The 18,279-nt window shown below is 41.4% G+C and overlaps 1 protein-coding gene across 4 annotated transcripts in view; it reads left to right on the plus strand.

The window, feature by feature from the left end:
• Positions 1–18,279, plus strand: part of MAP4K3 (mitogen-activated protein kinase kinase kinase kinase 3) — a 265,723-nt gene that overhangs the window by 114,751 nt on the left and 132,693 nt on the right. For all 4 annotated transcript variants that reach the window (XM_066595838.1, XM_066595839.1, XM_066595840.1 and 1 more), the window contains exon 3: positions 15,552–15,642. In XM_066595838.1, coding sequence (XP_066451935.1) covers positions 15,552–15,642 — 91 coding nt within the window. The remainder of the gene's footprint in view (positions 1–15,551; positions 15,643–18,279) is intronic.

Raw genomic sequence — 18,279 nt, forward strand, 5'->3', positions numbered from 1 at the left:
CTTCCCATAGAAAGGCCGCTGCGGAAACTGCGATACAATTGACGTGTGGACTAGATTTTTGCAAATCTCGTTCACTTTGCTGGTTAGTCTTGGGTTTAAGATTGCCTGCGGAATTTCCGTGCGGACAGTCCGCACTGAAATTCCACGCAATTCCGCTCTGTGTGAATCCAGCCTTAGGCCTCCTTCACACGGGCTACAAAGTCTCGCTGCAAAATCATCTCTACAAAATGCATGCATGTGAAGGGATGTTTTGTAGCCTGAAAGAACCCATTGGAAACCATGAGATTCACATACATGCGTTTTATAGAGATGTCGCATCGCTATAAAATCGTACAATTTTGTATCCCGAGTGAAACAGGCCTTAAACTTTTCTTTTTTAAACCTCCAGGCTGCATTCAGATTACTTTAGAAGTATTCAAATGTCTTGCGGTATCGCCAGCGTCTCCCCCATCGCTGACACCAGCTGTGTCTTCTACTGTACCCTGCGAAGGCATCAGCCATGAAGACAAGGGGGCTAGTATAAGTAAGGCGTCTCCAAATGCAAGTAAATAGAAAATCCCCCTCTGGGAAGCAACTGTCAGATAGTTTTCCTCTGAAGCCTTAGCAGCTAGATTTTGTACTTGCTGGAAGTGATTCTTAACAATGATAACAACCCAGAACCTGGAGGTAATGAATATTACATAATCACGGAGGCTTTCCCTGAAGGTATGTCTCTGTTTATGTGTCAGTAGAGCACTTGGAAGTAATGTATGTTAATTAAAGCAGATACAAATGTAAGAAGATGCACTGTGCTTAGGAATTTGGGTAAAGCTATATTATAATGTGACTGATTTCCCATAGGAGTATTTTGGGGCTTTTTTTTACACTAGCATATGCTAATAATTAATCACTGAAGCATTAATTATTTCCATGAACATCAGACCTGGTTATGAAACATGCAGAACATCTTAATCGGTTATAAAAATTACCTTTTAGCACATGTTATCTATCCAAAACTCTGAGTGGATCCACATAGGTGTCTGCAGGACATTATCTGAGTGGATCGTACACATTAGATTAAGGCCCATTTAGACACAACGATTATCGCTCAAAAGATATCTTTTGAGCAACTTTTGAGCGATAATCGTTGTGTGCATTTACAGGGCAAGGTGATCGCTCAAACGTTGAGCAATCACATTGCGCTCCGAGCGGCGGATGCAGAAGACAAGAGGGGGCCACTTGTCTTCTGCATCCAGCTGTTCTCTGCTTGGAGCGCATGTCTGTTATACAGCTGAGTGCTCCGAGCAGGGGATGCAGAAGACATGTGGGGGCCGCTTATCTTCTGCATCTAGCTGTTCTCTGCTCAGAGCGCTCGGCTGTTATACAGCCGAGCGCTCTGAACGGGGAATGCAGAAGACAAGCGGTGCCACTTGTCTTCTGCATCCAGCTGTTCTCTGCTTGGAGCGCCCGGCTGTTATACAGCTGAGCGCTCCGAGCAGGGGATGCAGAAGACAAGCGGGGTCGCTTGTCTTCTACATCCAGCTGTTCTCTGTTTGCAGCGCCCGGCTGTTATACAGCCGAGTGCTGCAAGCTGAGTATGAAGAACACAGCTGGACTTGTCTTCTGCATACAGCTGTTCTCTGCTCAGAGCACCTGGCTGTTATACAGCCGAGTGCTCCGAGCGAGGTATGAAAAACACAGCTGGACCACTGTGCTCTTCGTACTCCATCTGTGTTCAGGGACCGGGATACAGCTGAAACAATGGTATCAACTTTATCCTGCTGTGAACTCCTGATAAGGCTGATCATTGCTGAAAGAAAACAATCAGCAACTGGTTACCGAAAACTGCACGATATCAGTGCAGTTAGACACAACGATTATCGCTCTAAAGACGGCTTTTGAGTGATAATCCTTGTGTCTAAATATGGCTTAAGCATCGGCCAAGGGCATCAACCGATGATCTGTTATATGTTGAGGAGAGAGACAATTGGATTATTCTCATGGGAGATAAGCTGTCTCCAGAGGAATCGGGTAGTTGTGAAAACTCCCGTTCTAATTAAATGGCGGCATGTCCTATTTCAGTGCGGCTGTGCATCAGCCGGCAAATCGCGGAGCAGAGAGAGAAGATGCCAGACGGGTAAGCGAGAGGTCAATGACGGGGCACGGGTTGCATCCCGCTGCGAGAAGCTCAGTCGGAATCCGACCCGGCTGTCTGCCTTCACCCTAAGGGATGGATCTTTTTTTACAATGTGTGTGTGTTGGAAGCCCAGTATACAGAGCAGATATTGGTTTTTATTTGCTGTTTGGTTAATTCAGGCTTCCTATATTTGAGAATCGGTAATTAAATGAAAACCTTGAATCAGTAGCAAACTTGTATGCAGAAGAAGTTGCTGATAAATGGAATGTGGAATGATGTAAAACACTGGGGCGAGGCTCCATCTCCCAGAACTGCTTCTTTTGTGCCATCTTCTGCTAGCATTCTGCATAACGACTTATTTCATCTGAGATCAGTGCTCCTAGTTACAGGCAGATGTATAATAATGAAAGGCTGGCGTTGCCTTCTACCCTCTTAGCAGGAGGCCGATGCTCGCCGCAGCTTCTTGCAGCACAGATTGTCGCGGGCTCCCTGCTGCTCTGTTGTTCATTATGTTTTCACCACTCGCTTCATAGCAAATCTTCACTTTTAGATAAACTAATTGGGAGCGCTCTATAGAAGAACACATCATCTTAGAGAACCAGTTAAAGCAGTATAACCTCAAAATAGTATTTGTCTTACAGGCAAATGCAAGTGAAAATATTCCTGGAGAAGTTACAAAAATTGCGTCCTTTAGAATAAAAAATTGAAAATCTCTGATCATCTGAAGCTCTGTGAAAGCTATATGCTGATACAAATAATCGGGAAACACTAGTCCTACTGCTGCAGACCCATCTGGTGCAAACACTGTACTTCTCATTCTACCGTATTCCTTCCTGCTTTCTATTTGATTTCTTCTTTTTCCTCTTCCGTCGGCTCCCACAACTCAGGCTACTCTTTCCTTCCCCTACATCCCCTCTCTCCTGTTTCCTTCCCCTACATCCCCTCTCTCCTGTTTCCTTCCCCCACATCCCCTCTCTCCTGTTTCCTTCCCCTACATCCCCTCTCTCCTGTTTCCTTCCCCTACATCCCCTCTCTCCTGTTTCCTTCCCCTACATCCCCTCTCTCCTGTTTCCTTCCCCTACATCCCCTCTCTCCTGTTTCCTTCCCCTACATCCCCTCTCTCCTGTTTCCTTCCCCTACTTCCCCTCTCTCCTGTTTCCTTCCCCTACATCCCCTCTCTCCTGTTTCCTTCCCCCACATCCCCTCTCTCCTGTTTCCTTCCCCCACATCCCCTCTCTCCTATTTCCTTCCCCCACATCCCCTCTCTCCTGTTTCCTTCCCCCACATCCCCTCTCTCCTGTTTCCTTCCCCTACATCCCCTCTCTCCTGTTTCCTTCCCCTACATCCCCTCTCTCCTGTTTCCTTCCCCTACATCCCCTCTCTCCTGTTTCCTTCCCCTACATCCCCTCTCTCCTGTTTCCTTCCCCTACATCCCCTCTCTCCTGTTTCCTTCCCCTACATCCCCTCTCTCCTGTTTCCTTCCCCTACATCCCCTCTCTCCTGTTTCCTTCCCCTACATCCCCTCTCTCCTGTTTCCTTCTTCTCTTCCTGCCGGTCCTTCTCCCTTTGTACCTTTTTATTAATATCCAAATCCAACATCCGTGTAATCTAGAAAACATTTCGTCTGGGAGTCTCTCTCTCTTTCTATAGTCTCCTATTCGTACAGCTCCTACATGTACAGTCAAAAATAATTGTTAAAGTGGTTGTCCCGCGATGACAAGTTAAGTTAAACACTTCTGTATGGCCATACACATGCACTTTGTAATATACATCATGCATGAAATATGTGCCATACAGAAGTTATATACTCACCTTCCCTGCGCTGGCGTCCCCGTCTCCATGGTGCCGTCTAATTTCAGCGTCTAATCCCCCGATTAGACGCGCTTGCGCAGAAGGGTCTTCTCCCTTCTGGTCGGTCCGGGCACGAGCGGCGTTCTGGCTCCGCCCCTTCTACGCGTCATCGCATAGCTCCGCCCCCGTCACGTGTGCCAATTCCAGACAATCAGGAGACTGGAATCGGCAATTGACCGCACAGAGCCCACAGTGCACCATGGATGAAGACCCGCGGTGCATCGTGGGTGAAGATCCCGGCGGCCATCTTGGAGGAAAAGAAGGAAGAAGTTGCAGAGAGGGGATTCGGGTAAGTAAAAATTTTTTTTTTAATTTCAACACATCCCTTGCGTTTTTCCTGCCCTTAACGGGCGGGCCTATGCAAAAAAAACAAAAAAACGTTTCGGCGCGGGACAACCCCTTTAACCCTTTTTTTCTTTTTTGTTTTTTCCTTTCCACTTTTCAAAAAATCATTTTTTATTTATCCATCGACATAGCTGTCTGAGGGATTATTTTTTGCGGGGCGAGTTGTATTTTTTAATAGTACTGTTTACTGTTCCATATCATGTAATAAAAAAATGTTTAAAAATTTCTACGCGGAGTGAAATGGGAAAAAAAACCCACAATTCTATCATACTTATTTTTAAAGCATACGTAGTGCAGCAAAAACTATGTAGCGTTATTCCGTGGGTGAGTACGATTTCGACAAGACAAAATTTGTCGTTTTTTTTTCTTTTGCTGTATCTTTGGAAAAAATTATGTTATTTTCTGACACTATCCTCTGACAGCCATAACTCAATATAGTTGTGTGAGGGCTCGTTTTTGTGGGACATTCTGTAGTTTATATTAGTACTATTTTTGTAGTTCATATCACTCTTATTTTAGTTGTATTCATGGATCAACATCGCTCATTGAAGTCCATGGGTGCTTAAAAAAATGCAGTCCGTGTTTGTTTTTTGTGCCCCGTTGTTTGTGAATTGTGACAAAACTGACATCATTTGGGTTGCCTTGCATTCTTATATTTGTATATGTGAAAAATGCAATGAACACAGTTGTAGGGCTTATTCACAGGGGTTTTCACACCTGGCCGATATACACTTCCATCTAAGCAGTTCCCCCCTTCCCTCCCCTTCACTGGCTCTCTGCCTCTCTCCTCCAATCTGGTGTTTGAAATGGGAGGGGGCGGAGCTAAGCTCTGCTCTGTCCCATCCACTCCCATTGCTGTCTATGGACGGGGAAGAGAGGGAATGGGGCAGGAGCTTAGCTCCACCACATCCCGCCCACTCCCATTGCAAACCACTCCGAGGGGAGGAGAGAGGCAGAGAGTCGGTAAGTGGGAGGGAGGGGGGGACCGCTCAGGTGGAAGAGTATATCGTCCGGCCGTGAAAAACATAAAATGTATATAAAAATACACACTCTGAAAACATTGTGTTTTCTATGGACCAAAATTGCATACACCTGCGTGAATGATCCCTTAGGATAGCTGTCGATAGCCGTCTTGCCCATCTTGAGCATGCATGTGTTTCCAATACAAGGAGTGGGAAAGCCTGTCTCTTCACGGTAAAAAAAGGGATAGGGCATTTAAAATCCTTATCAACTGCAACATCTGCCAATTGAGCATCAGGAGGCCACCCTATACAATAGATGATCAGTAGGACCCACCAAAATTAGCGGATTTGATTGATCAAAATCTGATGTTCAGCCTTACTTTCACATGTTTTCAAAATCCCATTCACGCTTTATAGACTTTAAGGATGAATACGTTATTGAACCTGCAAAATATCTGCCAGTCTTGGATTTTGCATGGATATGTTATGGTTTTCGCTAATTGAATAGGAAGATTCAAATGTAAATTACCATGAAAACCTGGATTTTTCTCAGATATCTGCAGCATATGAAGATACCCAAGCATGTTTGATATTCCCTACGGAGGGAACACATCTTTGAAACCTGGAATTAAGATAAACTGATTTAAAGAAATAAATAGTCAAATGTATGGAAAATGAAGTCTTCTCTGTATCCCCAGAAAGCATTGTTTTTGCATGTAAAATATGTTTTCAGTAAAAGTGAAATATTAGTAAAGCAAAAATGGATTTTTCATGGTTCAGGAAAAAGATCAAATAAATCGGAAAGCTGTTCTACCATGCAGAATTATTCCATTGCATCTTCTGCTAAACTCTAAATGAAGCCAATGAGCTGGACAGTGGAAAGAGAGAGAGCAGCTCTCAAGAGTAGGACGCTGGCTTTTTACTCTCTTAGTTCCCTGTCTGGAAGAAAAAAAATCTTTGAAAAGAAAATTGACACAGACCTTGAGAAAATACAATTTATGATAAATATTAGCTGATACATTTTATATGACTTGGATCAGTGATTGGTTTAATGATAGGTATTTTGAAGCGTACATAACTTTTCAAACAATTTACGCTCATTTAATAATCTCATCAAGTATGCCTCATCAATTTTGTAATGTTAACATTTTTTTGGGTTTTACCATTGTAAATCAAAGCTAAAGCTAAGCCCATCTGCAATCCACTGCTTGTTGCTAGACACTCAGCTTCCCTAGCAGCTCAGACATTAGGACGTGAAGGGTCTGACTTCACACTCTCATCGTCCCTGCATTCAGACTGTTCCCAGATCTGCATTTAATGTGTATACAATCATATCCGCTGTGAGTATGCAAGCATAGAAGACCTGATTCATCTGACCACAGATTTCGATTTTGTCTCAGTCTATTTTAAATGAGCTTTGGCCCAGAAAAGAGGTTGGCATTTCTGGATTGCGTTGATATATGGCTTGTTCTTTGCATGATACAGCTTTAACTTGCATTTGTAGATTTTGTGGCGAACTGTGTTCATAGACAATGATTTCTGGAAGTATTCCTGAGCCCGTGCAGTGATTTACATTACAGAATCATACCTGTTTTTAATACAGTGCTACCTGAGGGCTTGTAGATTTCGAGCATATAATATTGACTGTTGATCTTGTCCCTTGTGCCCATGAATTCCTCCAGATTCTCTGAATCTTCTGATGATATTATGTACTGTAGGTGGTGAGATATTCACAATTTTTCTGAAATTGTTCCACAATGTTTAGACATAGATTTTCAAAGGTTGGGAACCTCTGACCATCTTTCACAATGTTCTATTGTCAAGAAAATATGGGTATATGAGATTTCCAAATCATCGCATTATTTTTTTTTTTTTTACATTTTAGACAGCATCCCAACTTTTTGAAATTTGGGGTTGCAAAAGAGCATAAGTTGTTAGGTATGCTTTAATATTTCATCTTCTGTGTATTTTCAGTTTGAGGATAAAGCCATATAGATGTGGCTGCGATACAGCGAACAGTCAGAACAGTATATTGGCATGGTTTTTAACTGATTTTTTTTTTTTTTTTTTTTTTTATGCATGGTTTATTTAGGCTAACTCTGCCGTGTACCTGTAAAACATGCATCCCAACAACTTCCCAACATCCACTATATATTTATGTCACAGGGGAGAGTAGGGAGCCTGTTTTATATGAGCAGATGCAGGCTGTGTTCTATAGTTGAACCCCACCTGCATAGGCTTCTACCAAAAATAATTCAGATCCTGGCCTTTTAACTCCTTAGATGCTGTGTTTAATAGTGACCCAGTCATCTAAGTGATTAGAGGAAGGGTTGATGGGTCGATAAGGCAGTCAGGGTCCTAACAATTACTCCGTCATCTTTTAGGCTCTGCTTTCTTCCCCAAACAGCACCATACCGGTTCATGGTTTCTGTTTGGTATTGCAGCAAATAGGTTTGTACTTTTATGCCACACACAACCTTTGGATGGGTGTGGTATTGTTTTTAAAAGAAAACAACCACATTTTTCTAATCCTGGACAACGCCTTTAATAAGAACACTGTGAGGCACAATACAAAAGTATTGCGATGTATTATGCAAATGATTGTATGATAAAATCCCCTACTGGGACTAATAAAAAAAAGTAAAAATAATGTTCTAGTATTTAAAAAAAAAAAGAAGTTAGAAGTTAAAAAAAACCTGTAGCATTTCATATGCAAGAAAAAATCTAAGCAGTAAAAAGTGAACATATTTGGTATTGCTACATCTGTGAAGCTTGAACTACTAGGACTCCCGCAGTCCCAATCGTAAAGCCCGTGCATAGTTGGGTTATGATCCAAAGCGCACAAGCAGGTCCACCTTTTAATGGCTCAGAAGAAACATAATTATGATTTGGGAGTGGCCGACTTAAAATTCCTGACTGGAACCCCAGTGAGATGCTGTGGCAAGACCTTAAAGGGGCAGTTCATGCTCGAAAACCCTCCATTGTAGCTGAAGTGAAACAACTCTGCAAAGAGGAATGGGTCAAAATACCTCAACAGCGTTGTAAATAACTCATCGCAAGATATAACAAACGTTTGGTTGGTTGTGCCAGCCTTGGTAGAAATACTTGTAGTAGTTGGGTTTGGGGAGGGGTTAATTTTCCACATGCAATGGTTCAGGTTTGGTATAAATCCTCAGCTTTTAAATGATTATTCCATTTATCAGGGCTAAATATGTGTTAATTTGTGTTGTCTTTATCTTTATATTAAAATTAGATGATCTGGAACATGAAAATGTAACAAATTGGCAAAATTAGAATAAATCTGGTAGGGGCCGATACTCCCTACTATGGATGAAAGTATTCTTTTCCTGCATGACTTTTCTGTGTCCTCGTCATCTCAGTTCCCGTGTTGCGTGCTGCCATCTGAGTGGCATTTTACAGGAGTAGATGGCTGAGGGCCCAGAGGGAGTTGCGCTGATTTGCTATGCACATGTCTCTGGAATCAGTGGTTAACGTCAGGTCACACAGAGCCCGGTATGGCCAGATGCACACAAGTAAGATCATTTGCTGGATCACTCAGCACAGAGACATCAAAGGCTTATTTACTCTGATTTTGTTAATTCTGAATCAGCGTGCATTACAGAGAGATAAAAATGCAGCATTTCAATCGATATTTGCTTCTTTTACAATCTGAGTGTCTTACTTTATGTGAAAGTACCCTGCATTAACCCTTCAATGCTCCATGATGTACAGTAAAGCTATGGAGGTTTAGGGTTTGTATGTAGAAGGATCAAGAGTCGATACCGCTCCATACAATGTGGGTGCCGGCTGTTTCTTACAGCTGTCACCCACCCACAACAGCTGCGATCAGCACTTAATTCTGACACTTTCATTTAAGTGCCCTGATCGGAGTTCAGGGGTCCTGAGCAGCCCCCCGCATGGAGCAGTTCAGTTGCCATGGCAGTTGGGGGACTTTTAAAAGGGCTGCCATTGAAGATTGCCTGTGGGGTGGCTTGATTGCCTATCAGATTGTGGTATAATGTAATGTAATGGTATTACATTATACTGATAAAGCGATCAAACCATCGCAGTTTCTTGCTCCCCCCATTGGGACAAAATAAAAGGAAAAAAATCTGTTTAAAAAAAGTTTTCTTAAATACTAAAAAAAAAAACAAAAGGTAATAAAAAAACCCCTTGTCATATTTATAATTTAAAGAATCTACATAAAAAAGGCAAAAAACATATTTGATATCACTGTGTCTATAAAAAAAAGTCTGATCTATCCAAGTAACACATTGTTTACCCTGCACGGTGAACGTCATCAGAAAAAAACACAACATCAGAATTGAGCTATTTTTGGTCACCCTGTCTCAAAGAAAAAATGTAGTAAAAAAGCTGTCAAAAAGTCACATGTACTCTGAAATGGTACTTATAGAAACTACAGGGAGTCCAACAAAAAACTAGCCCTCACATAACTGTGTCAACGGAAAAATAAAAGTTATGGTTGTCAGAAGATGGCGGCAGAAAACTGTTTTGTTTCCAAAGATACTTTATTTTTCAAAAGTAGTCCGGAAAAAATGAACCAACTCACTTTGGTATTGTAGTAATAGTACTGACCCATAGAATAAAGTTATCATGCCGTTTTTGCTGCAGTGTGTGTGCTATAGAAACAAGAACCCCCCCCAAGTACCATGGAAAATACAACTCATCCCGCCAAAAACAAGCCCTCCGACAGATACGTTGATGGATAAATAAGAGTTATCATTTCTTAAAAGGAGGGAGAAAACTACAAAAAGAAAAGAAAAAAGTGCCGGGAATATCGGGTATGCAGCTGTCTGGGTTAGCATTGCTGAATTCAATGCGAGTTATGCCTGTAATACCAAGCCGGACTGCTGTAATGTGGACGAAACTGTCTGCTTCCGTCTCTGTCCACAATGACAGCGATGCCATGGTGCCAGGAATCAGCTGATTGGCAGGGATTCTGGGCTGCAGACCCCTGACGATCTGCTATTAATGACCTTTCCTGAGAAGTCATTATTAGGTACGTCCTGAAAAAACCATTTAAGGGCTCCTGCACATCTGCGTTTTTCTTGCGCTTTTTTTTAAACGCGATTACGCTGCGTTTTTTTAACACGATTGTCAGTGAGACTTTCTAATGTTAATAATGCATCGTACAAAAATTGCAAAGCACCAACTTGTGATGTGTTTCTAACATTAGAAAGTCCCATTGACAATCGTGTTAAAAAACACAGTGATATCGCAGCGTTAAAAAAACACAAGAGGGTGTGAGCCCTAACATTTATAAACTTTTAATGTCATTCCCACCTAGAATTCAAAATACACATGCCAGTTGATATAATAATCCAATATAGTGTTTTTCAAACTTTTAATATTTTTGTATGTGTATATATATATATATATATATATATATATATATATATATATATATATATATATATATATATATATATATATATATATATAATATAAAAATAATGTCATTTTTCAAATAATTTTTTGTTGCCATTTTTTTTTGTGTTTTGTATGGACCTTGAATCTGCATTGATTGTGCAGCAACCTGAACCTGACAGGGCTTAATAGACATCTGTACATGGTAGGCTTAAAGGTCATTGTTAGGCACAGTTGCCATGACAACCACTTGGTAGCCCACAGTCGTGTTGTGAGAGGTCCCCAATCAAGGGACATAGGGAGCCCCGCCCTTCTAAAGTCGCTCTCACACATGGGTTACCAAAACACCGCGTTCGAAACCGCAGCGTTTTACCGTGATTTTGTGCTGCGTTTTCGAATGTTTGCTACTGCGTTTCACAGTGTTTTTTAACGCACCCCATCATTGTTATGGGTGCGTTAAAAACCACGAAAATGGAACAAAGCTAGAAAATCAGGGCTTTAGAAATTTGAGCGTTTGAGTGATAGTCTGCGGAGCCGCTTTGAAATCAATGAATGCATTATATTGTGTTTAGCGCAGCATTTGGGACGCTCCGCTAATCACATTAAAAAACGGGCTGTGTGAGAACGGCCTAACTGCTTAGATGGCAGCATTGTTATTGGGATAAATGGCCGGGTTTGGAGTTGTCTTTGATCCAAGCTGCTGCAGGCGGGGATCGGCTATACAACAATGCCAAGGCAGTCAGCTCCTGAGCCTGCTCCATACTCTCAATTTCAATTTTCTTCATATATATACGGCGGGTAGTGATGGGGTTAAAAATTCTAAACATGACACAAAAAAATGTCCGCTATTGCTGCTCCTGTTGAAGTGGTCACCAACCTCCAGATGGATCAATCTATATAGCTATATGTTAGTAAAAGTAAGTTACATCAGAGGGGAGAGCGCCCGCACGGGACTTTGTAAAGAGTACACGCCAACTTCAGAGGGTGACAGTGTGGCGCCAGTATAAAAAATATACCCCCCCCCCCCCTCCCGTTCTCTGTCACGTCTCTTAACAGCACCAGTTTATGGTTGGGGACGTGACCGATGTGCTACATTACTTCTCTGCGCTGGATATAACTGTTAGCATAGCCTTTCCATAGGGACTACATTATATAATGCCTTCACGAGTGTTTAGAGGATGCCCGTATCTGACAGGCCTGAGTCCAGCTCTCTGCTGTTTTAACTCATGGATACAACGATGTAATAGCAAAATACAAAGTCTAGTAAAATGTTGCGGTGACATTTGTTGTGTAAGTCATGTCTGTGTGATACAAGCTCTCAGACTGACACCATACCTACTATAGATGTATGTAATACAAATGCCAGGGCTAACCAGACATGCGGAGCGTGCCCACCCATCAGGCATGTTCACAATGTGTTTTGACAGGAAGGTAAAATAAAAGCATTTGCTTGTCAGTTCCGTACAAAAAAGAGCTCTGAAGTCATTCCTGAGCAGGAGTAACAATTGTCTTTAGCATATGCCGGGGTTCTTTTCAGGAATAAATCTGGCTCCTTGATGTGAGCCGTACCAAAACTCACTGACTGAATTAATTGCGCTGGAGGCATTTACGCCATGTGTTGGTCTCGTGCCAAAGTTTTGATGTGAGGAACTTTTTCTCAACAAAAAAGTTATCAGGTTGATTTAAGAACTCTCGGTTGGAGTTCTACTGCGCATGCTATTTCAGCAAATGCAACAGTAAGCAACATATCAAATGAACTCATTTAAAAGGTAAATACAAATGGTGCAGTAACCCCTTTCAATCCGCTGCCATAGTGTTAAGCAGAGCACACATGCTTTTACCCCAAAAATCCTTTTTACATTTTCAGAAATTTTTGTTTGAAAGTAGCACACCCTATATGCAGATCATCCGCCCTGAGTAAAGAGGCGGAGCTATGAGCCCTCCGAGTCAGTACATCACTGCCATAATCCCCCGCCTCTCCTCCCATTCGCTTCCTCCCCCTGTGTGTGCATGTCAGCATCTATAGCGCTGAAATGTTGCAAAGGCGCCGTGCACCCCTCCAGCTGCATCCTCTGGCACATGCGCAGGACTCCACTATAGTCAATTTATACACTTTGCTTGATTTGGGAAAATGTTACTACTATGGCGGCGTATTGAAAAGGATTTTTAAGGTGACAGGTTCCCTTTAAATATGGTCACACAGTTCAACAAACCAAAAGATTTCTTCTCCGTCAATCCAATAGTGTTTTTCTGGTAAGAGATCACAGCTTTAAATTTTTGAGACCTTATGAATTGTTTGATTAAAGTAGAACACAGTAATATTAAAGGGAATTTGTTCACTTGAACTTGCTGACCAAACCACAGACATCATGATATAGAGCGGGAGGAGCTGAGCAGATTGATATATAGCTTTATGGGGAATATTCAGTGTAACTTGTAATATATTTATTTATATTCCTGCTCATTCTGAACAGTCCAGTGGGCGGAGCTATCAGTGATTGGCAGTTACCCCTGTATGTACAAACCTACACAGCTGCCAATCACTTGTAGCTCCGCCCACTGGTGTGTTCGGCTCAGAATGAGCTGGGATATAAATGAATATAATACAAGTTCTACTGAATATGAATGTTTCCACATAAAACTATATATCAATCTGCTCAGCTCCTCCTGCTGGATAACCTGATGCTTGCAGTTTAGACATCATACTCAAGCTGACAGACTCCCTTTAATTGAAGGATCATAGTTCAGCTTGACCAAGATTCACTAAAATCCGCTGCCCATACTCTAATACCTTTATATGGTTGAAGTTTCTAATATAAACCCTTTACTGATATCTGTCGCACTTATTGGTGAAAGGAAAGAGTATGAAAGACTCCAACTGAAAGCAGATTTTTGCAGAAAAGCCAATTTGCCATGTTGGATCTTTTCAGTCGTTGGGTGAGTGCTGCTGTTCCAGTAATCGGGAAGTCATTCATACAAGTAACAGACCGGCTCCAGCTACATTCACAGCTCCCTTCTGCCCCACAAAGCGAGGTAACAGTCAGCCTTCACAGTGTCTTCTGTAGATGTAATATCCAAATAACACCCTCTTCAGAACACCTATTAGCAATTGTATGAGCATCTGAAGGCACAGGCATATTGCATTATTTCACAATGCCTATGTTTTAGGAATTTTCTGCATTTAATAGTTTAACATCCTAAACTTTTTTTATTTTTCTCCAATACTCGTTGGGCTATCCAAATTATTTTTGTGTTATAGTTTTTGGTAACACATGGGGCGCTTTTATCACTCTACCTCATTTTAGTAATATGTTTTTGCCCTTTTGGTTTTAATGGGGCAAATTGTATGAAAGTGTCTAAATAAATAAATATATATTTTAGGTTTCCAATTGCACATTAAAACAAGGAATTAAAATAGGTTTCCCCATTTTGTTTTGATGATTATGACTAGTTTTAGGGTGGTTTCACACCTACACTGGGGATTCTGCTTTCCCGCTCCATTCAGGGAGCAGAAAGGGGGAATCCCCATGGATGAATGGTTCCGTCTGTGGACAGAATCGAAAAGCGCCAGGTCGACCCCATTTACTATAAAAAATAGGCGGCCTGTCCTGGCGGCCTGTCCTATCTTAATGCAAATTCTGCACTATAGAAGCCAACTGAAATCAATGGGCGTGTGTAAATACACACGGAATACACAGGTAACCTTCCTATTTCCAGTGTATCTATGCATAAAATCAATGCGGTTTTGTGTGTACTTTTTTATGCACGTAAATACGCTGCATATTAATGACCACAAAAAGACTGCTGAGAGGCAAAAACCGCAAGGCTACGGTGTATTTTGGCCCGTGAATACGCTGCGTATTCAAAGAATGAACTACGCATATGCTCGTGTGAATGCACCCTCAAAGTAAATGGGATTAAAGCAAATCCTGTTCATATGTAGAGGAAGAAATTGTTTTTTTCTGCTTTAATTGTACTATAGGTCTGGTTTCACATGGCCGAGGAATCTCACACAAATATGAAGCCTATTCTTTTGAATTGGGTCATTCACATTAGCAATGTTTTACCGCATGGCACAGCAATGTGAAGCTATGCAGGAAACGCAATCGCGGCATGGTCTAGCTTCCTGCGTGCTTTCGTATGGCAGCCCCATTGTTTTCAATGAAGCCAGACCCATTGAAGGCAATGGGAGAACACCATGATCCTCTGCCGCAGCTGTGACAGCCGCAGCAGAGGGATCCCTTCATCCCCAAAGTGATCTGAGGCGGTTTTCACATGAAAGGGCTTTCACATGGTGGGTTAGTGGTTTGTATATGTGATTTGCCTAGTGCAAGTCACACAGCCAAGACATATCTGCACCATTTTCTCAGTTTTGAAGTTGACAGTTTGGGCACACAACCCCCTTTTATACTGTAGAACACCTTTTCATCTTATATGGAATTATTCCAAGTTCTTGTTAGCAGAGCAGATTGGGCTGTAGCACTAATCTAGGAGTTTTTGGTCCTGATGGGCGCACAGTCTGCTCCCTTCACTCTGCAGCTCATTGTTTTGTACTTTTGCAGAGAAGCGTTTATTTGTCCATTTTTTCCCCCGCTTGGTACCAAGTACTAAATCATCTTTACATCTTTCTTTTTAATGAAAACTTGTGTTCTAATGGATGACACATTAATTATATTCCCAATGTCTGCACACTTGAGTTATACTGCTGAGAACAAATTACCTTTTTATTAATATAGGAAATGTATTATTTATTTCTGCCCTTAGGATTTGGACTAAAGGAAATCTATTCTTTGAAATTGACTTGGTCCTTTGAGCCGTCTTGTATATGTATATTTTTAATGAAACCATAATATTAGTATATTCACTGCTAGACTTGTGTCTTTCTCCAGGAGAAGACTTTGCGGTGGTGCAGCAGGAGATCATAATGATGAAGGACTGCAAACATACGAACATCGTGGCTTACTTCGGCAGCTATCTGAGGTAAGAGTACCGGGTACATCAGTTCCTGAAATGTTTTCGTAACAAATATATATTTGTCTGATCATTTTTCGTAAATAGTTTATAGATTGTAACTTTCAGCTCATCTCCCTTGGGCAAAGGTGTCTCTGGACCAATGGAGCCTACCGCATTATCAGCAGCTCCACCAATAAAAATCTATCGAAAGCCTACATAACAGATCATGTTATTTGTGGCTCTACATGGGATTTTAAGTAACAGATTCACATCTGATTTTTTTTACATGGATCTGCCACAGGGTTAGTGCTGCAAATCCCTAAATTATGATTTTATTAGCAATTTTTGGAAAATCAAATGTGAGTTATGAGTGTTTCACATTGGGAAGATCATTTGAAATTATCCTTTAAATATATGTATATTGCTATACCATACATTTATTTAATAAGACCTTATTCATATCTATCTATCTATCCATCTCTCTGTATCTAATCTCCCTCTTTCCACCTCTCCCCCTTTCTTTCTATCTATCTATCTATCTCTCCATCTCTCTCTCTATCTCTACCTATCTCTTTATCTATCTCTCTTTCCATCTCTATTACAATGCCATACAAAGGCATCCTATAACTGCATATAATGTGTGTAGCACGTTTCCAACACCATGCAGGACAGCTCTCTGATGTCAGAGGCTGTTCTGCATATGTATATTATAGTATGCAGGACAGAGCTCCATTGTTAGAGAGCTGTTCCGCACAGTTTTAGAAGCATGTGTCAGAACTTGCACGACATTGGAGCTATGCAGGGAAATCCCAATTTCGGACAAGGTCTAACACTGGACTGGAAAGGGTGTATGGGACAGCCTTAGCTTTGACTATTGCTGTCATGCATTGTTCGGTGCACAATGAGTTATAAAGTAGAAAACATTTGCAGCTACATTTTGCCTGTGAGTCTCCCGGCCTAGCTGGAGACCGCATGAAATACTTCACACTTCATGTATTACAATAGCTTTGTACCCATATGGTGTAGCAGAATCTAAATAAATATGTAAACTGCCATTGCCTTTTTTGCGATTTGTGGTGACCTGCAAAGTGAACAGTTAAGGCGGCACGCTAGCCTGGCTATAATGTCAGCAGTTAAAAGGATTTTGGTTCCTGTAGCATGCTAGGTAAACAATCTGGAAACAGCACCCATTGTAAAGATCTCATCAAACACATCTGCATCACTGATCTCATCCATTTCAGGCAGGTTTTGTTCTTTTGAAGCCTGAAAGGGTTTGTCTTTTGAATATGACATTTATGAGCATTTTCAGCTTTATAAGCATTTATGAAAAACATTTATTGATGTTCACTTTGCTTCCAATACATGAAAAGTCATAGTCTAAAGGTCAGCAGAATGGTTGATGCTAACAGCTTTTTAGGCATTTTCCTCAAATTGTGAAAAAGCTGCAGTTTCTAAACTGGAAAGAACACTCTCAGAAGGAGACAACAGGTACAGTATAATGGAGTAGTCAAAGAAGAGGAAAGAAAAACCACAAAGCTTATGTTCCTTCAGTTTTCATTGCCTTAAATTTTACCTTGTTTTGAAAAGTTGCCACTAGGAGTAGCTTAGTGGAATTCTTAAAAATGCTTGAAATTGCCAATTCTGTACATTAAAAAAAAAAAAGAATAGGTGTTTGTTGAGTAAAGAAAATCCCTAAATGTTGTCCAAAAAGTTTAAACTATAAAACTCTGGCTGCCAGCATTCACCACTAGAGAGCGCTGACGAGTTTACTGCATACTGTGTGTACATTGAACTCGGACTCTGGGTATACAGAATTCCTTACACTAGCCAGTCTGTCGTTCAGTTTTATGCATGCCTAAACTGAACAACGAATGAGAAGCGAACAAATTCTTGTTCGTCGTTCAGCCAGGGCACGTATTTACATTGAATAATAATCAGCAGGAATCTGACTTTTTTTTGCCCTGTGTAAGGCCGGTTACACATCTGCGTCGGAACATCCAGTCAGAGGTTTCATCACAAATCCGTCTGAAAATACCGGAAGAAAAAACGAGGCATGCAGCGTCTTCTTCTGTCCAAAAGCTGGGCAGAAAGTGTGTGGACCACATCAAAGTCAATGGGGTCCATCCGTCACTGTTCGGTTTTGTCCAGAAACGGAGCCGTTGGGGTGCGAGGGTTCCTCTTTCCTGCTCCTCGAACAAGAATCCCCAATGCAGATGGGAAACCACCCTTAAAGGGCCCTAATACTGACCAGTTAGACAGTGCAAAGTGTGTTAGGCAGTTTTTTTGCATACTTTGCGACAGAAAACTGTCAAATTCTCCATAGTAAATCTGCCCAAAAGATGCAATTTCTTGTTTCTTTTCACCTCAACACCAACAAAACTTATAAAAGTTAAACAATACATTACATGTACCCGATAGTGCTGCCTTTAAAAAGAACAACTCATCCCATAAAAGCAAGCCCTAAAACAGAAAAAGATAAGACTCTCTGGAAATGCGATGTTGAAAATACAAAACAAAATTGCTTGATCCTTAAAGGGAACCTGTCACCTGCCTACAACACCACAAACTTAGGCCGCCTGCAGACGGGTGGAAATTCCGCGGCGGGATTCCTCGCAGAATTTCCGCCCATATACGCCTGCATAGGATTGCATTACAATACGCTAT

Source organism: Eleutherodactylus coqui, chromosome 3, assembly GCF_035609145.1.
Source record: "Eleutherodactylus coqui strain aEleCoq1 chromosome 3, aEleCoq1.hap1, whole genome shotgun sequence".
NCBI classification, from domain to species: Eukaryota; Metazoa; Chordata; class Amphibia; order Anura; family Eleutherodactylidae; genus Eleutherodactylus; species Eleutherodactylus coqui.